The sequence below is a fragment of the Dromaius novaehollandiae genome, chromosome 2, assembly GCF_036370855.1.
Source record: "Dromaius novaehollandiae isolate bDroNov1 chromosome 2, bDroNov1.hap1, whole genome shotgun sequence".
Lineage (NCBI taxonomy): Eukaryota > Metazoa > Chordata > Aves > Casuariiformes > Dromaiidae > Dromaius > Dromaius novaehollandiae.
The window spans coordinates 5,450,922-5,476,042 of record NC_088099.1 but is presented as its reverse complement, the minus strand read 5'-3'; the positions used below and the strand labels follow the sequence as shown (position 1 = coordinate 5,476,042).

The following is a 25,121-nucleotide window of genomic DNA, read 5'->3' as shown; positions in this document are numbered from 1 at the left end:
CAGTCATCTCATTGAGGCACATGAACTCAAAAGAGATTTTGGATGGGGGAAATTTACAGAATTTTAGTTTGCTAATTTACATTTCTTATGCATCACCAGTCAGCTCAGTGTTGAATCCAGTGTAACAGGATGAGCTGAGAATGGAGACAATTCATCTTCCATTTAAGTGTCCCCTTACAGAGATTTTATCTTGTGCTTGTTCTTCTCATTGTCTCTTTACCAAAAAGGATTTCTGTCCCTGAGCTTGAATACAAAAACACTCTCAAGTCTACTGGTATCCAGGTCTCCTCTTCCTTTCCAGAGTAAAGAAAACAATGCTTAGTTTTATTGAAACCAACCCAGAGTAGTGTTTATTATTGAAAATATACAGTATTTCTGAACATTACATAAAAAGCCTAGTAGATACATCTGCTCTAGTTCAAAATGCTGAATAGATCATCTCTGTGCAGCATGTAGCACTATCCTCATAATGCAAACATCCTCTTTCTTGTTATCGTTATTTTTACAGTGCTTCCCTTTTGTATTTTTTAAACCCAGAAAACATGTTCTGCTGTCCTTCTCCACCCCAATCCTCAGGTGAAATCGAATAAAGACTTTCCAAGGCTACTTACATTGTTTCAAAAGTATGGGGCTAAGAGGAGTAAGGGTATTTTATAGAGCTATTCAGAGCTATTGCTGTCTTATCAAAACTTGGTTTACAAACAGGGCATGGCTTCTGCAAGGCAAAGTGCCCTGTGTTAAACAGTCCAGTGATGCCCTGGCCAACTCCCAGTCTAACAAAAGGAGAAATGGGGAAGGTAGATAAATTTGGAATCCCCACATCATCTCTCAGATTCTCTTTTTCTTGCTGCCACATGTTCTCAAAGGTCAGTTCTGCAAAGAAGAAACTTTTACCAAGAACCAAGAAGGAGACAGACTATCTACACACCAAATTGCTGAAATCAGTGGGAGCCAATGTACAGGACGAGATGGGCAGTATGTTAAAAATAGTCTTTGTTCACCACAATACGTGAAGGAAAAAGGAAAAAAAGAAAAAATCGATTGTTCCTGACACTGTGCTGTTTTAGATTTTGTATTGTGAACTTCCACAACATGCAGTCAGTGCTGAATCTCTTTCTTCTTTGAATCTGCTCCTCCACCATCCACTCCAGTAGGCTTTTGCCTGGTTGCCTTAAAGCAGCATCATGAATACGAGGAATGAGAGTCCACAAAGATATGATGGGCATCTCATTGCAGAAGAGCACAGTGTAGAAGAAAGGATGAAGAAAGGGGCTGGGGAGAGCGAAGAAAGGAGAACCCTGAAGGCCACCGGGTGATGCATGTATGTGTGGGGCATATCACACGGCTGCTGTCTGTTTGATGCTATGGAAGCTGATTCGTGTTGGAGATGTGGGGATAGACATGGCACGTGCCACACGCACTCGGAGGGAGTGATGGTCTTGCCAACGGTGCCATCTTTTCCTGGCAGCAGAACGGACCTGGTGAGAGAAAAAGGAAAGAATGTAAATACTTAGAATACTCAGATGTCCTCCATTCAAGGGACATTAGACCACATTTAAACAAATGATGGTAGGTGCAAGCCTCTGAAAGACTCTGGGCTTGATTCAACTGCCTAAACATGGGCATTCAGACCCACTGATATTCTCTTGGGTACTGCATTCCGGGAAAGGCATGAGCTTCCCATATCTCATATCTGCCACCTTCATGTGGATGTCCTAAATACCCTAGGCCATTTGAAATGGCAATAAACACCTAAGGTTAGGCAATTGAATCAAGCCCTCAAGGGGGATCCACTTGATGGATTTCTTAGGTAGACCTTTCTTAGGTGCTGTAATTGTCCACACTTTCCTTTATAAGAAAGTGAATCACAAATCATCTAACTAAACATTGGTATCTACAATGCAGGCATATACACCTGAGCTAGCTTCTGCAGCCTGCCTGTATAGGCAGTGGAGAGTTGTTCTGTAAAGTCAATGGAAAGTCATCCTCGAGCAGGTGTTTAAAATAGGCCAGATGAATCATGAACTGAAAGTGCCTATTTTTTTGCATGGACTATAGAGGGAGCCCAGGGAACTATTGCTCAAATATATATGTATACAAGGTAGAGAAAAGCAGGTGATAGGAACCCTACCCTGAAACACAGTGGGAGGGAAGGCTATAGATACTCATAAGATAGACTGTAACCTCTTCCTGCCAAACCACTAGCACAGAAAACTCAGAATCAGAATCTGGAATGAAACTTGACAACTTTTAGATGAGTTTCAGAACATTCCTGGTGACCTTCACTGACAGTGGATACTTGAGAGCTATTCAGACCCTTAACCTAGACAGCAAGGTAAGTAGACAAAATTAGATTAAATGAATCTGGGCCCAGCTTCTTGGGCAGTTAATGGCTAATTATAATCATGATACTTGAGTAGGATGCTGACATCCAGCTGCCAACATGAAATCCAGTCAAATTCAAAAAGAAGAGCATTTTAATACTCCAGCCTTTATACCAAGCCAGGGACTCCTTCTAAAAAGACATCTGTTGAGAAGGTGGGGTTAGGAATAATACAGTGTAGACATTACACTTAAGCTAGTGACCCATATTTCTCTTTATAACTAGCAAAGAATCAGTCAGTTTGGTCAGAGGGTATGACTCATCTCCTCCTAAAGCAGATGTTCAAAACAGGCCAGATTCTGTGGCCAGATGAAAAATGCCTATTTCCTTTCATTGCTTATAAAGTGAGTCTATACAACTAGCTTAGCTTTAGATGTCTGGATTATAAATTTAGCTAAATTTAGGAAATATTGACACTCTGAATATTTTTCAATCCTTAATGCAATTATCTTCAGTGCAGGGGAAGGGAGTGTTCTTATTCCCATTTTACCAACGGCAGGCTAAAGCTTGGGTATTAATAGCAGTGATGTTGTGGTAGAGTAGATCTCAACATGGATCAGCTACCATGGCAACTGTACAAGGCCTGGGATGAGCTTGCATAGCCCGTGAAAAACCCATGCTGACACAGCTTCTCAGTTATCAGCACCGGAACAAAGCCATCGTGGGTGTATCTGTATCACCACTGGGACTGCAGGGAAGATGGTGTTGAAATAAACCCTCCACAGCTGCACAGCCATTAGTTTTCTTTTAAAGCTTGGGCTCTGCCTTTGGGTGCAGACTGAAGCCTGCTCAAAACACAAGGAACACATACTTGAGGAACCAATCCCAGCTTCAGACCAGCTCCAACACACTGTATATAATGGGTGCTCAAATACATCATGTTAATGAGCTCAAGTAGCAAAGGTATTTCCCTTGCACACCCCACACTGCCAGTCCTCTGTGTCTTAGATTAACAGGAATGATGGACTGATGACAGTCCATAAGGAGGGCATGGGAGGAAGAGGTCTGAACTCCATCTCTCAGATGTTTTTCCTCCTCCCACGTCTTGGTGGGCCTTTGGGGTCTTAGACAGACCCATAGTTTACCGCATCACCAGATTTGCCCATGAAATACTCCTTATTTCAAACTTGTGAGCATTGACTTAGAAAACAGTTTTGAAATTGCCTTTTTGGGTGCCTTACTGGAGGGAATCCTGCAGCTGGAAGTATGCCTTTTCTGCCCAAATCCTTCTAGGAGGTACAAACTAAGCAGAACGGGCCTGAGGATCTCTTTCCTGGGCTACTTTCTTGGCTCAGTCACAAGCTTCCTGTGTTCTCTGTGCTACTTGCTTAGGGTCCAGTCTGTATTGCCTATAAGATGCAGTAACGAGTAGAAAGCATGACCCTGGTGGGATGATTCAGAACATTTCTTTTAGGTATTCCAGCTCTTTATACAGCCAATAGAGAGAGGTGAGCATTTCTGAAGAGTGACTGATTTGAGTCCAAGTAGATGACCTTTCCCATTGACAGTAAACATATCCTGAGCATTGAGGTGCCCTGGATTACCCCGCTGGACCTAAGACAGGCTCCTTAGTCACTCTGACACTTAAGGCAGGTAGATGTAGAGGCACAGTGAGCCTAGCTAAGTGCTGGCCACCTAAGGTAAATGATATAAGTAACATGTAAAGTGTCAGAGGGGTATCCAGTTTGTTGAAATAGCCCCATGAAGAATATGGGACTTGCTCTGCAGAGGGATATTGCCTCTAGAAAGCTCATTTCTCCCCAAATGTCACAAAATCATGAGATTTTGTTAGAAAACATTTTTCACATTTCTGCTGGAGTATAATTCGCCCTTGCACAGGGAGCCTGTGACCCACTTAAGTCCTTCAAAGAGGTGAATTTCTTCATCTCTGATGCAAACATAGAGGAAGTCCCTCTGTACAGCACAGCCTTGCTAATGATGTTAATAGTAGTCCTATGAGAGTCCTATGCATTCAGGTATCCGAGGTACTCCTGGAGCAGCTTTTCACTGGGTCATTAAAAGGGAGAGTCACTTCATGGGCTTGTTGTGTTTCTGAGCAACTTGTGTGAACAGATACTTACTCAGCCAGTGAAGCCAGACTAGATTTATCATTTGAGCTTCAAACCAATCAAGTCAAAAAGAGTCACCTGGAGATAAAGATGTGAGTCTAAACAAGCAGTTGTCTGAATGGCTTTATGATATGGTTTGCTTATAAGCTTTGAGAAAGGATAAAAAGTAGCAGCAAAAGTGCTGTCTTCTTGCACAGCCAGAGCCATTCCTAGGGGGTTTGGCACATGGAAGTAGGCTCTGCGCTTACAGGGGTGAGTGGAACGCATCTCTTAATGAGAGAATGAGTCACTGCAATTAGGATGTGACCAGAGTGCAAGCAGAATAGGTTAAGCTCAAATTTATCTCTTACAACTCAACTCAGAGACAAAAAGCTAGCTTAACTTTAGGTCAGAAAAGAAAAATGGCTGACTGTTACAGTAACATGTTAAAAAAAAAAACCACCAAAGAAGCAGTTACACATGGAGAAAGTAGTAAAAAAAGATAAAGCAAAATAGCAACTTAGAACCTGGTTGTTAATCTCCGTAAGAGCAACTATGCCTATCCATTAAGCATCTGTAGAGTCAGTACCGTGTCCTAGAGTCAGCATTAACATATCTATGACCTGAAATTAATAGCACTTGCCTGTAATAGCCCAAAGATTCATACAGACACTACTATCAGTGGTTAAAGCTTAATAAGCAGCCACAGAAATACAAATTATCAGCTTGATCTCTATATATAAACTTCAGTTGCTTGAGATGACAAAGTTTATCTGTGCTGCTGAACAGACAGATCAGTTCTGTGTTGGCCTTTGGTCTTTTTCCTGCAGTTACTGCCTCTGAAGTCCCCTTTTTGCCTACTGCAAATAATCACAGTTCCTCAGTATGTGGTCAAATCAGATTTATCAACATATTAGGGCCTATAGACTGTGGGCATTGCTCTCAATCAGGCATGCTTTTTGACAGTCAAGAGAAGGAATTCAGGCTGTGGGGTAGACAGAAATCACAGGGTGCTAGTTTCTCTTTCCTGATTAGATTGCCTAAGCTAGGAGTTCTCAAACTTTCGCCTACTACAGATCACATCTGATCAGAAAGATCATCCCCTCAAAAGAACAATTAAAAAAAAAAAAGAGAGATGAAAACATTCAAAGAGCGTTTGCTTTTAAAATAATAGGCATCAACTGCTATTACTTATGCTAGACACAAGTTGATGGTTAATTTCTTGAATGAGAAATGAGCTGAGGAAGGACCCCTCAGTGGCATTAGAATTCAGTTTTTGGAAGAAATGTCACGTCTTATTAGCAGAAGGGGAGAAAACTTCATCTGTTTACACAGTGCTTTGAACAAAGGGGTCCATCCACTCAGGGCTTTTTGATGTAATACAGAACTGTAATAGTAGTAATGCAGGGAAAAAGGGAGGGTCTTATAATACAAGTAGTGTTAAATGGAGCCATGAGGGTAATGAAAGTTCGAAGGAAGATGGGACTGGGATGCCTCCATGCTCTGTTCCCCAAGAATATGTCTCACATGAAAGTGTTAATAAGTGAGGGTCAGAGGGACAACAGCCATTCTATTGCTATCGAACAATCATGATGTTTCATGGTGTGTGAATATGTATTCCTAACTGAGCTCTTGCTTTCCTTGTATGCAGCGTTTCATTTCCAGAAAACCTGATCCAAAGGCAACTGAAATAAATGAAAAAGGTTCATATAGATCACAACGGGCTTTGGAACAGGCCAAGTTTTTGCTCCATGAAAATAGGTCTCAGTGATGAATTCAGGAAGTTCCACCTACACTTAAGTACCTTTGTGCCAAGCTTTGGACCCCTCTGTTAACTAGAGATAACCTTGGACTTTAAACATCTTTGGTTATGGATGGTGTTGAAAATTGTGGCAAAGCTGATGAAGAGTCATTCAGTTTCACTATGGATGTGGAAGAGGGACTTCCAAGCAATGTCCAGATCAGCAAAAGGGAACTGGATATGCACTTCTTAACTTTCAGGACACTGGTTTCACTGTGTCTGATCCTGTAGTAGAATCCACATCCTCAACATTCCTGAAGCCCTGGCCTCTGTCTGTACACAGCAGAGATGCAGTCAGAAAAAGCCATGGGATCTTGGCAACAGTTCATCAAAAGGAGATATCTAAAATAGGTCAGATGAATTCCACCCTCAGTTGGGTGAACTATAGCCTATAAAGGGAGCAGAGGGTGGTCAGCTCAGCTGCAGATGTGTATCTAACGTTAGGGGGATGAATTTCATCCATTATGTAATAGCACTTAAATGAAAGTAAGGAGGTGATACCTTGATACACTGAAAGTTTTCCATATGGTTAGGGTGTCCTTTCACCTTCAAGGAATCTAAATTTATTTAGATTTACATTTATTTAATCTAAAAGGCTTGTACAGTAAATGCTGATAAGGAGTCTATAGGCCAAGCCTTTCCAGGCAAGTGCAAATATGCTTGATTAAGTGCAAATCTGAATGAAAGCAAAGAAATATAACTTCCTAAGTACGGAGTTCACTGGAATAACAGATCTGGGGATTTGCAGGAGAGGAACTAATCAACTCTTGGTTGTTTCTAATGCACTTGGAGAAATAAGAGTGTGTTTTTGCGTATTTTTTGTAAATAATTTACATCACTGAGGGAATATACCTGTGTCCTACAGCCATCTCTCACCCTATTGGTATGGCTTTACAAGGCTCCCAGTAAAGCCAAACCCTCAAGCCATGTTACTGTTAGACAAAAGAGACAGCCAAACATATCTAGACAAAAATGGCATTACCAGTGCTTAACCCTCTTAGCGTTGGGAGGGGATGTAGTCAAAACAATCTGCAGAGCCCAAAGGAATGATGGCAATGTATCCTGTAATCTTAGGAGAATATAGCTTACATAGACCTTTTTTCCCAAATAGCCTACATCACATCAGTATTTAATGTACTGTTAAGATTCTTTTTCTCTGTAAAAAGCCCTGTTTCACTGCTCTGCAATTCAATCATTCTTTGGGAACCAGAGCTTTTGGCAGCAATTTCCTATATCGCTGTAATGGGTGGATAGTTCTGCAGCACCTGTCAGACTGGGAGGTTGAAGTTTAATTTCTAAAATGACAGCACAATTTTGTTAATATATGTAACTGTTTGAGAAGATAGCACAGTTCTGACTAGCTGTAACGACTGGCTGCACATTTCGTGGCGGAGTCTATATTGCTCCTTCCCTCTGGGCCACAGAATACCAGTGAGGAGCAGAACAAACCACTTGGGAGGGACACTATAAACACCATCAGCCCACTCCAAGCTCTGTGCCTTTGTAAAGGCCTACCCTGGAGTCACCCTCATGACAGCAGTGGTGTAGTGAAAGGTGTGAGGGAAAAGATCCTCAGACCAATTCCTACCATTCACCATGCCTGGACCTCTCGTCACTCCTTTCTCTCTCGCAGGACCCCAGTCTGAAGGGACCTATTGGAGTCACAGCAGTGAAGGTGACTTTCTATACGGATATACCTGGTTGTGGGAGATCGGGACATACAGAAGACAGCAGTCCTGGAATGAACTGTTGTCTGCTGGTCCCAGAGGGAAGGTTTGTTCCTCGAGTTGGCTTTACACAAGGGGACTTGCTCTGCAAGTCATGGTGGATGACTTCAGTTGGCTTTACTCCGAGCAGTGATCCCAAAGGGCATTCAGGAGCAGTACTTACACCGACATCATTGGGCCCCTTTGATCAGAAAGCAATCACTATGGAAGATTAAGCGGTAGCCTTCTAGTCCACCCCCATATTCATATTTATGCAGTGATTTGGAGGAACGCTTAATGCATGTCCTTCGGGTTCAGAATGAATAATATGAAGTCTGCTTAGATTGATGGGCAGGTGGATGACTAACCACTTAGGCGGTGATTCATAGCTGGCAATTATAATGAATAGCCTCCGAAGAAGATCAGATCAAAATAAGCTACTTTGAGCTTAATAGATTTTGAGAAACAGATGGTGCCTGGGTAAAGGGTCAATAAAAAAAAAAAATATTTATCCTTGCCTTGCACCTTGTTATGAGAATAATTTATTGTGCCATCTAATGAAGTAACCTGTTTTACTCCTCACTGGTTATGGTTCCTCTGTAAGTCAGCTAACTGATTTCCATCTTAAATGTTAATTCATAGCTGATTATTGACGCTGACCAGATAATACTGGAATATGAGGTCTGCTTGAGCTGAGAATTCATGCTTTGCAGAGTAATTTCAGACACAACTCTTGCCAGTTAAGTATCCCTCTGAGACATAGTTGGAGATGAAAGACAGCCACCTTACTATGAACATACGTTTCATAGAATTATAGACTAATTAAGGTTGGAAGGGGCCTCAGAAGGTCTTTAGTCCAACCCTCTGATCAAAGTAAGTCTAGCTTACAAATTGTATCCAATTTTGAAGTTATGTCAGGGCCTTATCCAGATGTTTTAAATAAGTCTAAGAATGGATCTCTCAAAACACCTCTGGGCCCCTCTTCCATCGATTAAACACCCTCACTGTAGGGTTTTTTTTCATAGTGTTTAACCAGAATTTCCCTTGTTTCCTTCATTCAGTTGACAGTGCGGTTAGCCCTTCTCTGTCTATCCCTTCACCAAGCACTACCACTTCATAAATTTGAATCATTCTAACGCATCATCACCTTCTTTCACAAGCACCCTGTTATGGTTATAACATAGCCATATGTTATGTGGTTATCATCTCCTATTATGGTTGGCAAGGTTTCCAAGGATTCCAGAACTCTCTGAGGGATTTTACTTCTCGTGCCTCGACCTTCAAAGCTGATGGTTTTTGGAAATTATATAAGGCACTTAATAACAAGGATAAGCATTTTCTGGAGGCAGGGGCCCTTCCCCCTTATCATCTTATTTCCATCATGCCTTTATCAGGTAACAGGAGTGGAGCCAAGCGTAGCAGTGAAATACTCTGCCCTATCGAGTGTTACCAGTGGCTGTCTGGAAATACTTTCTTTCCTTTGCTGGGGACACTGCAGTATCTGGGATCTGATCTCCTCCCCTGACTCCAATGAATGGCAGCCAGCTCAAGACCCAGCTAACACAACTGTGTAAACAGATGCATTTGGAAGGTCAAACTATAATTGTCCTCTTTCCTCTCTCTCTGAAATATGTTATTTTCTCTCAGGAGAAAACCACTCAGAAGCAAGGAGGTCTGGCTGCAAAGGTGGATACCACACTAGAGAAGGAGCTGGAGAGAAGACCCATCTTCCTTTAAAGATGTTTTATCCAGAATCAGTCAAAGAGGGAAGAGAAATGAATGGAATGCTGTATGCATCTGCCTGTGAGCAGAAGGTATATTCTAAAGAACTGAAAGAAGAAAATGGAGACAAAAGCATGAAGAATCTCTAAGTGATCCATGAGCCCAGAGCTTAATGGATAACAATTTAAGTGCTAGTGAATGTCACTATGTCTCTTCTGCTGGCTCTTGATGCCTTCCTCTGTAAAGTCTAAGCTGACCACTGTCTTCATTGGCCAGTTGTTAGGCCTAACAGCAGTAAGCCTTTCCTGGTAGTGAACCTATAGCAACTGTTTTCCTTGGTTTCGTATCATGCAACGAAAACAATCGTAAGGATACTCTACATCTGGTACTGAAATTCTCAAAGAATGTAGACAAACTCTTTGGGCAGCCTTTTCCACCGCTTGACTGTCCTCATGGTGAAAACGTTTCTCTTTATATCCAGTCTGAACCTCTCTTGTTTCAACTTATGCCCATTGTCTCTTATCCTCCTACCATGCAGCACCTTGAAGAGCCTGGCTCTGTTTTCTTAACGACTTCCTCAAAGGTATTGGAAGGCTGCTACTAGGTCCCTCTGAAGCCTTCTTCTCTCCAGGCTACACAAGCCCAGTTCCCTCAGCCTCTCCTCATAGGGAAGGTACTCCGGTGCCCTCAGGATGAGATTCATTCAAACAAATGCATGTGGATGAGCTCATCACTGTAGTTTTTTTCATAGACAAGAGTCAATGGAGTTGAGGAGGTGCTAAAGAAAACATCGAAAACAGGGCAGATGACTCCTGCCATATCAGTACCTCTCTCCATCAAGCATAAAGGGAGCCCACAGTGAGGAGCTCTGCTGTAGATATCAGTCCTGTAGATAACCAAGATCAGATGAGATGAATCTCATACTAGAGATCCTTTGGAAAGATAGGCTTTAATTAAGCGCATGCTATCAAGCTCAGTTACTGTATTGAATTCAGCAACTTGCACTAGAGAGGCTGAACAGAACATTCAGTGGTTTCTGTGAATCTATACTTTCAACTGTATTTACTTAATGAGAAAATACCATGAAAATATGCCCCTGACTCCAAGCAGCTTTCTTATACATTATAGCCTTGTTGTAAGACAATTGATGTTGGAAGAATAATTTTCAACAATTTAAAAAAACTAAAGATCTTTTTGTGACTGTAATAAATATTTCACAAATAGGAATTCTGTGTGGGAATTTGTTCTCTTCAGCACAGCTTCAAGCCAATTTATCTATACATACTCCAAAAAACTTCACCTTAAACTTAAAAAAAAAAAGTAACTTGAAATTAAATTCAGTCTTGTGATTTCTTAGTTGCTGGAGAAGTGTGTTTGAAGAGCATCTTGATTTTTTCAATCATTGAAAAAAAGTCAATAATTGACATTCATTTTGTTAAGTGATATGATGTAAATGCATATATCTTTGTACATTATGCCCTTTTTCATAACATCTCAAATTCTCAAAATTTGAGATGTTCTCATTCTCAGTTTTCTCAGAAGTGAAGAGATGCTCTTTACCACTGAGATTAAATCAAATGTGCTTACAAGCATTCTGGATAAGGTTGGTGAAAGAGTTAAAAACTCCTTTAAAAATAAAGGGCAAAATCAATTCACTAATATACAAGTTCACACTGAACTCTGAATGGCATTTTTATTTATCATTTAAAATCCAGTTTTAAATGTATTTTCAAGTCACAAATGTGTTTAAATTCTGCTAAATTCTGTAACTTTGCACACAAGACAAATACATACTCACCCCTTATATGTATCAGCTGAGAACATACTGTTAAGTGAAAGCTGAAAAGACACTTTAAATCTCATGACCATAAATTATTTCAGGTGCCAGATTCCTACATAACGTAATTCTAGAGATAACACAGAGTCATCTCATCTCATGTGTTTTCTGACTCAAAACAGTCATGAAAAAGCAGAAAGAGAGGAAAACATTGACTAAAAAACAATGCTCAGTTTTTTGAACAACTAAGCAGGTCTAGGTTTATATTAAGAGTAGTTTTTGCAAAGATCAGATTTGGGGCTGCTCTCTTCTTTATTGCTAATGCATGCTGATCACTGGCAAATCCAGCTCAAATGTAACATAACAAACTGATCTCAAACACCACAAAAAAGCAGGGTGGAAAAGAGAAGACAGCCCAGTACTTGAGTTCTGATCTTGAATGAAGTTCAAAGCCTTCTCGACCTGCAGACTCCTGGAGCAAACAAGGATACTAAGTAAAACAGTGCCTTGGCTTCTAACATAAAATAGCAGTTTGACCACTTCAATCACTGTCCAGGATACTGCAGGACTAATACACCAGAAAATGTGCGCACTGCTGTCTTATGATAGCATAAATCACCTTCAGGAGCCCCATTGCTATGGACAGAGCACAGACATCTAACTCCTACCCGTCTTTTTGAAAACACAGCTTAGGTGAGATGAAGCCCAGCCTCTTTGAAAAATCAGATTCCTCTTTCTTCCTTTGCTCATAGTTCATCTGCCTTTCCCTTCTCTCTCGCTCTCCTTTTTTTTTCCCCCTGATGCTGATTTTGCCCTCTGGGGCTAGTAGATGTTCTCTGCATCCAACAGATGCATCTTTTTTCCATAAAGTTTCTAGCCAATTTATATTATCCAAGTGCCAATGCCCTCTTATGCCCATTCATGGCACACACGGTTTGTCCACAGCAGCTTCAGAATTTTTCAGAAGTAACAAAACATAGAGCACTGTCAATTCCGCACCTAAACTGCTTTTCCCTTGTTTCACCAGAATAACTTGTGCAACATGTATCAGCTTAGAAAGTCATTCATATTTAAGACATGAAAAGTCATATCCCCAGTAAGGGGGCTTGACCGATGCACACCCTCTGAAGACCTGGCCCATGGGCTTAATTCTTATTGCAGTCAACAAAGCTACTCCTAGATCTGTCTGAAACGTTGTGTGCTGTGGAAATGAGGAAAAGGGAAGATATTTGTATTCCCAGGTCAAACTCCTACCCTGAAACATAAGAAAATAAAGTCATCCCATATGCAATTCTTCACATGGACTGCAATTTAATAGTTTCACTCTTTCACTTCAGTGATCCCCCTGCTGAACTCTCAAGCCAAAGCACAGCAAAATCAGGACCTAGACCTCTAATGGTGACATCTTGTATAACCAAGATGTGCCATCTTCAATTTGAGTGCTTGGAGTGCTGCCTTCTGCACGAGAACATCAGAACTGTCCAAGCAGCACAACTGTGCATCTGCATCTCTTCTGATCTGGGGGCCAAAGAGCTCATGGTGAGAGAAACAACAAATTTATACTCTAAGTTATATGGACACGTTTGTTTAAATCAATGAAAGCTACAAGATGTTACCTAGCACACACACTTTTAACCTTTGCTGACCTTCAGAGCTAGCACATTTGCAAAAAGACAGAAACTTGTGATCACTTTCATCCGTGAACCATATTGTACGAGCTTTACTATAGACAATTATTGGGAGTTTATAGGTACCTAGTGGTATCTGTATCAAATACTGAAAGGTTGAGGTGCAGCTGAGATCATGGCATTGTTAAAGTTTCAGATCAATGGATCTTCTAGCCTTCTTACTTGTGCCATAAGGGTAGGCCTGGCATTGTGTGGGATGAATTACCTGTTATATGCTTTATTACATGCATTTCAAGCACCCAGTTCTGTCATAACTGAAGAAGCTGAAGTATTTAAAAACATCTGAGACAGCAATTCATCAGTTCATGTCTTTGTTACAGTACAATCTTAGCAGGTGATGCAATTATTGGTTAAATGAGCAAAATCTGCTATGATCTCATTTACACTGCTGGGACCTCATGTGGATTGAGTGACATTCTCTTCATCCCTGCTTCTAGTAGAGATGCTGCCCTGAGAGCATGATGATACTTCTGTATTGTTCTTCTGATGTGAGGCTTTTTCATAAGAGATAATTGAGGAACACTTACAGTACTGCAAATACAACTGAAAATAAATCAATATGGCTTTCAATGCTTAGATATAGAAGTTAATAATGAGAAAACACACTGTCACAGAGACTGTGTGTCACAGCAACAACAAAGAGCAGTTTCATGTATGAAAAGCTGAGAGCATCCTTCTATGTATCTCACTATTGTTTAGCAAGAATTAGGTCAAACTGAGACTTCAATTGACTCAAGCACATTGCAGCATTTGAAAACTTACCATTCCTCATCTATAAAATAAGCCTCACAATGTTGCAATGGATTTGGATTGAAATAACGGTGGTTCAAAAGCTGAGAGCTGGTGTAACTAAGAATGTTTCAAATAATGCTCACAGCATTTTAGAAGAGGCAGTCACCTTATTATGCTCCTAAGCAAGGTAAGAGATGCTTCTTTCTTAGTTCTAAAAATGTCTGGGGGGAAAAAAAAAACCTATGATATTGACTCCCAGGACACTGTTTTGAGAGTGTGTGATCATGTTACTCATATCTCAGTCCATCTGTGCCCTTACTGACACTTTCAAATCTTTTGACCAGTTCCAACCACACTCCCCAGAAGTGCAGAAATCTCCAGGATAATTGTATTCCTACAAACGCTGTAAAAATCAGGCATCAGAGAGAAGAGAGAAGCCCAAATAAGTGCCACTACTGAGGGAAAGGCAAAGAGAGATCACTTGTTTTGCAGCAGGTGAAACGTGAATCAAAATTCATGCAATAGCAGGCCAACTCGAAAACACAAGCTCCAGATGAGACACAATATATATGAACTCTTGCTCAGTGCATAACTCATAGGGAATATAGAGGTGTATGGGAGAAGCTCCAATAACTGGGAAGGAAAAAAAAATGAACGGAAACCCAGTTTTTGTTAACCTTCTTGCTTGTGGGGAAACACTTGTAATGGGCTCAACTGGGCATTAGGAAAAGTCTTCTCCATGAGGATGGAGCAGCACTGGAGCAGATGCTAAGAGAGGCTGTGGCATCTACGTCCTTGGAGATTTTCAAACTCAGCTGGACAAGGCCTTGAGCAACTGATCTGAAGACAGCTCTGTTTTGAGCAGGAGATTGCACAAGATGACTCGAGAGTCTCTTCCAACTTGAATTAGTCTATCATACACACAAATATGTATTATTCCCTTTTGTTTCAACTCATCAGGAGCATTGCTCTTATACATGCCCTGTGGTAAAACACCAACTGATGTATGTGATCAGGTGAGAAGTCCTTTACAGTGGATACTTCCCCTACTTTGAGAAGAACAGAGCATCCACAACCCAGCAGGATCAACTTACAAAATAGCACTGAAATAAGCTAATAAGGGAATATGACTTCCTGAAAAAGGGAAGGTTTCTACACCCCTATGGAAAAAGACTCCTTGGGATAGGGTTTACCTGTCCTGGGTTTAGAACAGATGCCAGAGTTTTAATTAACTTGACCAAATAAAGATCTCTACTATTTAGAAATCTTCACCTAATCCACCACCCTGAATGCCTTCTATGGGCAATGAGGAAAAACTTTGCATTTCTAGGGCATAATGAATCTGACTTACTGCACTTCTGAATGACAGAAGTAAAATGCCCAAGACTCCACTGACTGTAAAAGTCCAGGTGACTAGCTCAGACACAGACATCTATAGTGGTGACATCTATCTTTAGCCGGATGGCTCCCCCGCAGCATGACCATAGATTCCTCTTAGCTAAATACAAGACTTCCTGACCCACTGGTTAAGGAACTGAGTGGTTAAGGAACCTACCTTTATACATCTAGTTTGACGTCTTAACCACCATGCTCAACTTTTTCATACCTCATATCTGGAGCTCAGTTTTGCCTGCCTACTGTCATAGGCACTAGACTTCACTTAGATCCTTCCTCTCCTATAGTTTATAAGACACAAGCACAGTCATAACTGTGTTCGAAGAATGCTAAGTGACAGTCCTTATGAATGAACTGTCAATAAGAAAGATCACTGCCTTTGGTCAATTTTGAATGTAAAAAATCTCATTCATCTGTCTTTGTAGAGACTCCTGTAAAACATTCTCCACAAAACATTTTACTAATAATTGAAATAAAATAGAACCAACAGCTCAGGGAAAGGGTCACTTGAGCAAAGAAGAAATAGTGCAGATAAAAAAAAAAGAGAGAGAGAGAAAGGAAAAAAAGTAAGTTATTATGGTTAAATAGAATAAAGTAAGTTAATAGAATGGGGAGGAATCAAGACTGATAAATGGATTCTCGGGACACCAGCTGGGCTTGTAAGCCTTCTGAAGGACTTCAGATTCACCTTTAAAGAATCTGTGACACTCCATAATTTGCATATATTTCCACTCAATTCACTGAAGAGGCCAAAGGATTTCTTTGCTTTGTTTAATAATGTCAGTGATGAGAGCACAAATGAGGGGAGAATACAGATGAACCCTGGAAGTGTCAAAGAAGACATGACATGTGGCAGGTATGGCACAGGTGGAGATTTTGGTGACATGCTGTGGTAACAACCAAGGCCTTCACATTTGCCTTGGTTGGCAGTGTAGCTTGTACAGGCCTTTCACTTCACAAGGAGGCAGGACACAGCCTTACTGCAAGCTTTTGCAGTGTCAGGTAATCTGGCCTTCAGGATGTGATCTGAGAAACATAACGTGTTTTCGGAATGCTTTATGAGTATGTGGAGATCTACTGAGGATAGGCACTATCAGTAGGGAAAGCTTTTATAATTGTACACTATGAGTTACAAACTTTGTAATTCTGGACGATGTGATCACAAACCCAGAAGAGGGTTTGAGAACAGTTATTTATATCTCATTGAATTTTCTACTTGTTTCTAGGCTATGGAGAGCTGAAGCTGGAACAGAACCAAAATTTCATCCTTTTAAACCTTTATGATACTTCAAAGACATTCCTTGTGTACCTTAAGATGAGTCCAAAGTCCTTCTACAGTTTTGAAGGAGACAACTTTGTAATATTTGGGGCACTTACCCTTATTATATATCTCAAAGAAGTAGTTAGGGAATTGCTATGGTTTAGCCAGGCAAGAGGAAGCTTTATATTAGATATAACCATATGGGTATCATGAAGATTTACCTCACAGACTCAGGTGTGTGTGAGTGTCTACATATGAGCTCAGCATCTAAGCAAGCATTACAGCCACTGGAGAGCTAGGCCATACTGTCAGTGAAGTCTAGCATTGTCCAGCTGAACAAATAGAGATGTCTCTTGTAGGAAAAGTTGATGAGAAAGAGATTGTACTGACTGTATTGACTATAGGCTTGAATTAGTAGCTTGGAGAGCTAGTGCCATTTGATAAGCCCTACTGCGTCCCACTTGGCTTTTCACTGCTGCTCCAGAAGGTCTGTATCTTCTATAGGTCCTGTGTCATATCTGGCAGACCCTTAGGGATGCCTCAGATACTCTATAGCCTCTCAAATGGTACTAGACATCTATATGTAGGCAATTGAGTAAAGACCTATATCTGCATTGACTATAATGGAATTCAGACACCAGATCACTTCCAGGCACCTGTGTCTAGACAGCCAAGCTGGGCATCTTAACCTTGAGCTGATTCCCACAGAACTGCCTATTTAAACTATAATAGTAGTGTGACATAGCTGGGAAAATCACCATTAAGGAAATCATATTCCAGATCTGCTATTGGATTGTTATCAAGGCACAGAAGAAATACATGAGGTGAATCATTCTGCCCTTCTACCAGCTTGATAATATCTGAACTCATTTAAGTTACAGCATATGGGAGGTTGATTTATGGCTTTGGAGAGAGAAGTTCAGACTGCTGTAGCGAAGGAGATATTTTGCCCACTTCAAGACAGCTGAAATAATCCCACAACAGCTAAAAGAATGAAAGCCTAGTATGAACTGCCCACTGGTCCTAGCCTAGGTCCACAAAATGAAAGTTAATTGGATTAATGCAAAGTCCTGATTGCCTGTCAAATTGATGGCCTAAGTTCCACTCCCTGCTGTTCACTGTGTCACCGGTGAAAAAAGCCCAACCCAACTCAACCCCAACCAAACCAAACCAAACCAAACCAAAAAAACCTTACTGCCTCCATGGAAGGCTCTCATTCTATATTAATAGTGTGAACTTGGGGAATATGACAAGCCTTACTGAAGGGACATACCAAACTTCTGGTGCCTTTAACCTCATCAGGAGACGGTACAGCACAGAGCCACGTGAAGAGATGTGTGCTGACAAGGATCACAAAGCAGCTCAGATACATGGCAAGTTTTTGAGGTAACTGTAGTCCTACAGCTAAGGAGTCTGTGCATTTCAGGGAATATTTCACCTCTATTTATTGAGGCAAACTGAGTGGTCAGAATTCACTGAAAGGAAGTCGGAAAGAGAACTAAAAATACTCTACTGCCAGTCTATAAAACCAGCATGAGCCTTGTTTGAGAAAGCAGTGTTGCTTCTTTTTCACATCACTCCAAAGCTGATGGAGAAGAAAGGATAAGAAGACAAGCCAGAAAAATACTGGCACTTTGCTGGCTGAGGTATAGAAAATGTTACAGAGCAGCTGGGTGAGAAGACATGCCCGTTCTTTCTCATAACACCACACACGGAGCCCACAAGGAAATTAAAAGGCAGCATGTGTGAAATATACTGATACTGCAGGAATAATTAAGACATGGAATTCATTTCTGCAAAGGCCCAGAATTTAATTGGACAAAGATGACACACTTAATGCAAATAAATGAGACACTGGCAGAGCAAGCAGAGGAAAAGACATAAATCTCACACTTCAGGGTGTTAAGTCAAACACTGAGGGGAGTTAGTGAGACATTTCTTGCACGAGTAGCAGTCCCCAAAATTTACACTGAGGAACAGCACCAACCCTGTCCCCCACCCTTTTCTTTAAATGCAACAGGTATTAATCACTCAGAGATGGATATCCACACAGAAGAAGTAACTCACTTAACTCAGCAGGGCAATTCCATTATAAAAATAGGTCACCTACAGCATATCCTTAACAAGAGCACAGCTTAGAAGTAATGCACATGTATGCCCAGAAATCATATTCAGAGTTAACGAGAAACTTCAAAGAAGTTGGACGACGAGGAACAAAAGTTTTATAATCTGAGTAGACTTCCTTTCCTCTGTCCTGACCTCCCAGGTGATAACCTGCATTTGATAAAGCTTCGTGAACAAAGGTCACCCACAAAGAGGGCTGTGAAATTCAGATGCACATTAAGGGAAATTTCTTCAAGAGCACCAGACTGATGTGACTACAACCCCATGCAAATACATCTCATTTCCCTAAAACCAGGCAGTCAGGTAGGTTCCACCTCCCAAGAATTAATTACATTGACAGCAGAGGATACAACTTACCTCACCATTCAAGAAGCAGTAAAATACTGACACAAAGAAACCCTGGAAACAATAGAAAGCAGTCAGTTATTAGATAAGTATTTTAACATGCAGAACTGGGAACTGAGCTTTATCCTGAGATCATCCTGAGCATAACCATACTCTTGTTGAGATCAGCCACTTCCAGACAGACCAAATCTCTACCCTACACTTTCATCAGAAAATACAAGGCCAGTTGCAGCTCACAGATAAGACGTGACAGCCAGAGTCTAGACAGCAATTCCACTGATCAGAGGCGTAACTGCACTGAAGTATATCTACAGCTTCTCACATGTGGATGTCAAGGATACCAGAGCGGGTTTCAAATGGCCTTAGATGGTTGTGCGTGGGCAAATGTATCAAATCAGGTTGTTTACGTTCCGCGGAGCTGAACTGCACTCTAGGATCTATTGACAGCAATGACTAGACTTTAATGACTATAATAGCAGCTCAGATGATGACACGATGACACTTTCACTTTTGAACCTGTGAGCACAGTCCCATCCATTTTGCTTTCAGCAATGATTGTAATGATTTTCACATAACAGAGAGATTCCCCATGCTTCCTTTCCTACATACATCTTCATATCACTAACAATAAAAATAAACACAGTGGCCTTTTTGGAGACATTAAGCATCAGCAGATAAATTTATTTTATGGAATTAAAAATGTGGATTGGTTCACTGGTAAGGGCTAAAGTCCCACTGTTCATAGATTAAAAGGGTCATTTTTCTTCTTGGATTTTGCGCTTCTGTTTCTGGTGTGATGCTCTGGGTTTCAAAGGCAAACATGCAATGAGTAAAAATAGCAGTCTACAGCTCAAAACCTTTGGAACCCACGGCCACAGGTGTGGTTTGAGAGTGTGTGTGCTCTGTATTTGTATTGATATCCTGAATAAAAGAGCACCCATTCCTGCAGAAGTAATATGCTAATGTTAAACACAGTTATACCCAGCTCAAGAAGGTCTTAAAGCAGAGGTGAAGCCACAGGACACACCCAAGCAGAAGTATATGGCTAAACATAGTAAGTTCAGTCTGGGTTTGTACTAAGTCCAGAAAGCTGGGGTAATTACTCACCTTCCACTGCCTTATACATCCTGGCAAAACTCCTATTAAATTCAAGGGAAGGAGGAGATGGGATACGAGTCCTCAGACAGTTGTTATGGTCTAACAGCAGAATGTATGCACCACTGCAGGAGAGCCAGGATGAGAGGGTGGGCACTATAGCTCATGTCTTACACAAGCAAGCCCAACACATAGGAGTTGTTTTCCTTTGCTGTGGCAACTTCTAGTCTAAATCTCAGCACCCTCTATACTCATTGAAGAGAGACAGGTACCTTGAGACTTTGATTCATCCTCCTCTCACAGTCAATTTAGAATGGGATGAAACATCATCTTTCTCTACTAGCATTAGAGGGAGCCTAGGTGAAGAGCTTCATCTAAAGACTGAACATATAAATGGCTGATGTTTAAGGGAGATGGATCCCTCTGGTATGCACCTGAGAGGAGAGCTGCACACCATATGACATGCTGCATGCATCTATTAAGTAAGCATGAACTACAAAGCTGAACTCTCTTCTACTATCAATTCTATCATGGACTTCATTGCTACAAGCTTCATTACTAAAGAACACAGGACCCTTTTAGCAGCAGCTAATACCAGCTATAAACTTGCTCTCCTACCTGAAAAGATTGCAGGAAGGAATTGAAATAGATGAAGACAATCTGGGAAATGTCATCTTCACCAGGGTTGACGAAGAAAAGCATATAGGTGATGCCTAGCAGAGGCAGAAGGACTAATGTTGCCTTGACTGCCTTCCTGTGGGGAGGAAAGAGAAAATACAAATGAACACAAGAGAGAACAACTGTGTTATCTGAACTGCTGCAAAATGACCCAGTTCAAACAAAGATCTCCTTTAGTGGAGAGAGAGCAGGAGACTGAGAGCAATTCAGAAGGAAGTGAAGTACCTATATTAGCTGGATGGGGAAATTAGGTGCCTCCATAAGACAGTTCAGCACCTGCACGTGTTGAACAGGGAGTAACCAAGAAGAAAACAGAAGGATGTCTTAAGACATGTCTGTTTAGGGCTGTCCCGCATGTACAGTCACTGGAGGAAAGAAGCATTTTCAGAAAGAAATTCACATGTCCACTTCTGTCCCGTTTCTAATTCAAGTGACTGGAGCTGGGGAGTACTAGTAACCCCTGTAGATACCTCCATCTCTCAGGGCACCCTGCTACGGCATTTTCTGAGGACAGCAGTGGAGGCCTATTTTTGCACAATGGCCTAACAATATGAGCATTTGCCCAGGGGGACTTCCAAATTTTAGACCCTTCTCAGCCTGCCTGCATAAGAACAGTCCCAAGGCTCGTGACCAGCTTATTCTATAACCCAGGATGGAAGCTCCTATCTGTCCTTCCAGGTCAGGCTTGGTCCTCAGGCAATGAAGGATACAGGTTTCCTAGGACTAGGAGAATAAGTAGAGGGAGCCTGATCACATGGCTGAAAGGGTGGACAGAGTTTAGCAGGGGGAGCAGGGAAAGAATGACAGCCTCCACTTTGGGTTGCAAAGTAATAGGTGAATTTGGTAGCAACAGTTTCTGATCAGTGCCTGACCACCTGAAGAAAGGTGTTCTGGGAAGGCTCTTACCTTTGATTCCAACTGTTTGTCCCCACACCCTGAACTCTAGTGGTCAAATGGAAACCTCTTCTACATCCTTGCCTTTCTCTCTTCATCCTCCAGACTGTTTCTGTCCTATCACCAACACTTGCTGTAGGCTGAAGCCTTAAAATTCCTCTCAGTTCCAATGAGTGTGGTTTTTTTACACCCCAGCATGAAAACATGAGAAGTGCATGATTCAGCAGCTGACCAGGGCAGTATAGCTGTTTCCATGAGACCTGCCCTATGCCTATCTCTCGTTTCTGTCTGGAGTGTAAATGTCTCTCTGCTACGTTTGTACACCCAACACAATGGCCTAGGGCTGTCTTACAAATAGTAAACAAGCAGATGGTGCACAATGAAGCTTAAATGATTATTAACAGAATAATCAGGGGCTAGTCTTTATTATTTGTGTTGTAATAGTATCTTGGGATGTTAACCACTGAACAGCACTTCATTGTGCCAGGTGCTGTACAAACATAGAAGAAAGCAACTTTGCTAGAAAGACCTTAAGCATAAAGCAGCGAGAGGTGGCTAAAGACAAACAGGTGGGCAGGTATGGGAGCACAAAGACACAGTCAGTGTCATATTAGAGTGACAGTCTTAAACTATCATCTGCCACATCATTTAATACTTTCTTAACAAAGCTTTGGAATGCCCAGCTTCAGAGCAACAAGGCTTGCTCCAGGCTTGCTCAGAATCGAAAGGGTTTCTATTTAGACTGTGAGAAAGAAGATTCCCTCACAGAATTTGTAACAGAGATAAGATCACCATCATCTGTTCAAGGACGAAGACAGTTACTTCAGATTGCCTCAGAATCTAATGTGTCTAATGATCCCTGCCAACAGCAGCATGGAGAAAAATGTACTGAGTTTTGAATCAGAGTTTTTTGTGCTAGTTCTAGTTTTATCTCATAAGGTTTGAGCATGAGAAAGGGATACTTTCTTCCTTCATTTCTTACTAAATGGGCAGAAAATAATCCAAATAAGAAAATCAGACCACTGCATTAACTTCACTGTTGCCCCAAAACCCCAGACAGGAGAGAGAGTAAGAAACCAGACAAAATAAGAACCCAATAATGCAGCAAAACTGTTTCCAAAGTCAAGAGCAGGCTGATTTGAGGACATGAGGATTCAAGCCTCAGCTTGGTACACTAGGATTTTTTTTAGAAATGACTTAGAGGATTGTGGCTGTCTTACTCCACAAAATCCATGCTATTTCACAGAACGGGAGGACTTCTTTATCTGTAAAGGAACCTGGACTGTGCTCTAAAGGCCCATCTTGCAAGATACTGCAAGTAGGAAGAGTGGAAGGGGCACTCAGTGTTTCCTGACAGATCTCAAAGAATGTTCTTTCATCACTGTTTCGGGTTGATGTGATGCCAGAAGGGGCCAGGCCACCTTCCTTCTGCTGCCCTTGCCTGAACGTCCCTGTCTCTTCCTTTCTGCAGCACCAGGGTTTCTGAGGTTGCACCATCACCCAGATCAAGGGACTGATCCACCTGAAAAGCCACCCCATTAAAAAGTAATGATTAGTTCAGGATCTGTCTCCTGACACAACCCCACTGACTGGCTACACTAATGCTGGTGCCAGCAAATGGGAGAGGGTAAAAACACCCTTCATTCCCACACCCTACATGTCAAAGCAATCATTAAACCCTATTGTAAATACCTGTGCTTGCACAGTAATCTGTGAACACAAAGTAATGATATTGCTATTGATTACAGGCAGAAGTGCTTTGACCCAGGTCTTTGCTCTGTTCTCCTTTAACTTCTGACTCTTCTAGGATCTTAGGAAAGCAAAGATTTTAGTACGCACATGGACATCATTTATTAGGAAGTCTTGATATTGTATTGTTTTGCTTCTACAAAGCTAGAGACCTGGACAGAGAAGTTATTCGATAGAGACTGAATATTTCTGCTCTAATTCTCCAGATCAGCTAAATGAACGATCTAATCATCAGTGAAATGAGTTATTATATATTTATATAATATAATGTATACACTTTTATATGTTTAGAAATTCATAGAATTCTGGTTCTCACTGACAGTTCAGCTTGCATTGGAAAGGGAAAACTTTTTCTTCTTGAAGTACTGTAGTAAGTGGGCATGAGTCAGGATGAGTTAGCTAATGACATTGCACTGTGCATTTTTCTATGTGACCTCATCACATGCACATCAAGGCATGTGAAACCCTGAAGGAGGTAAACAGGCTGGCAGCTGCTGCAGTGCACATCTGTCTCTCTGCCTGTAAGCCTTGGCTGTTTGCATTGTTTGGGCATTAAAATGGATTGGACAGAAAAAAATGCAGGCATACTTTTATAGATAGATAGCCTGCAAAAATTTATACCATGTAGCTAACTGTATGAGCTCAAGGGACAAGAAGGACACCCTCTAAGATAAACAGTAGCATCTAAAAAGACAAAGATGGAACAAGTACAAGAAAGGGAAGGCAATTCTTTCTTAACACTACAAAGAGCAAGAAGCATCAGCTGACTTACCTGTATTGTATTGTTTCTGAAGTGGTTGAAGCTCTCAGTTTTGTCATTAAAATCCTAACTATGTTAAATAGAAATACAAAATTTATCTGGAAAAGAAGAGAGAGAGAAAAAAAAAAGACAATGAGTCAAACAGTGGGTTAAAGGAGGAGACACCCCTTAAAAGGCATGTTTTGCAGTTCTGAGCCGATTGAAATCAACCTCTTTGTTTTACCACTGATTGCGGAAGACTCACAAGTTTACCAGAAATATCAGCTTATGCAATGAATATCCAACAGCAACTAATCTTTTCAAAACTGCAGTGAAAATGTATTACAAACCTACTGGCTCCAGTTAGGAGCCTTATTTTTCCTCCCCGCCTCACCCTTCCTGGGTGCCATAAAGAACTAAGGGTAGGATTTGTTAGACTATATGTATCTATCTCCACTTCAGCTGGATTCCCAAGGCCTCCCATGAAGATTATGTGGCAGCACGGTGCTGTGTTGATATAGCTGTTGTTTGAAACCACCCTCCTATTCCACAACAGGTTGTAATGGTTAGGTAGGGCTCTGATGAACAAGATACGTTGCAGAGATCTCAGTGTGAACTAGTCAGGCTGGACTCTTCATACTCTACGGAGGCTACTCATTTCACTCTACAGGAGAATTTATAACAGGGCAGATGAATCTTACCTGCAAAACGCCTGTTGTTTTGCACTGTCTTTAAAGTAAAGTGATATGATGAATTCACCGTTTACTTACCTTTTTAATCTATTGAGTTGGATAATTATTGTATCTTTTGAAATCTCACTGCTAGGAATTGAGATTTGCTATAGTTACTGTTGATGTAACATATGCTAATAAGTTTCTTATATAAGTTTCCTCTCAGTGTAAACAGGAAAGAAAAAAAAATTGAAAAGAAGATTCTGATTTCTAGGCTGTGATCAGCAGAAGGGTTTGGCACCTTGGAGCAAGT

The 25,121-nt window shown here is 41.2% G+C and overlaps 1 protein-coding gene across 5 annotated transcripts in view; it reads right to left on the bottom strand.

Annotated features, from left to right (window-relative positions):
• Window positions 1–322: 322 nt before the first annotated feature.
• The window catches only part of CRHR2 (corticotropin releasing hormone receptor 2), a 163,496-nt gene continuing 138,697 nt past the window's right edge, over window positions 323–25,121 (bottom strand). For all 5 annotated transcript variants that reach the window (XM_026097359.2, XM_064505688.1, XM_064505689.1 and 2 more), the window contains 4 exons: window positions 24,171–24,256; window positions 20,696–20,831; window positions 18,995–19,036; window positions 323–1,478 (listed from right to left, as the gene is read on the bottom strand). In XM_026097359.2, coding sequence (XP_025953144.2) covers window positions 1,338–1,478; window positions 18,995–19,036; window positions 20,696–20,831; window positions 24,171–24,256 — 405 coding nt within the window. In that variant the 3' untranslated portion in view covers window positions 323–1,337. The remainder of the gene's footprint in view (window positions 1,479–18,994; window positions 19,037–20,695; window positions 20,832–24,170; window positions 24,257–25,121) is intronic.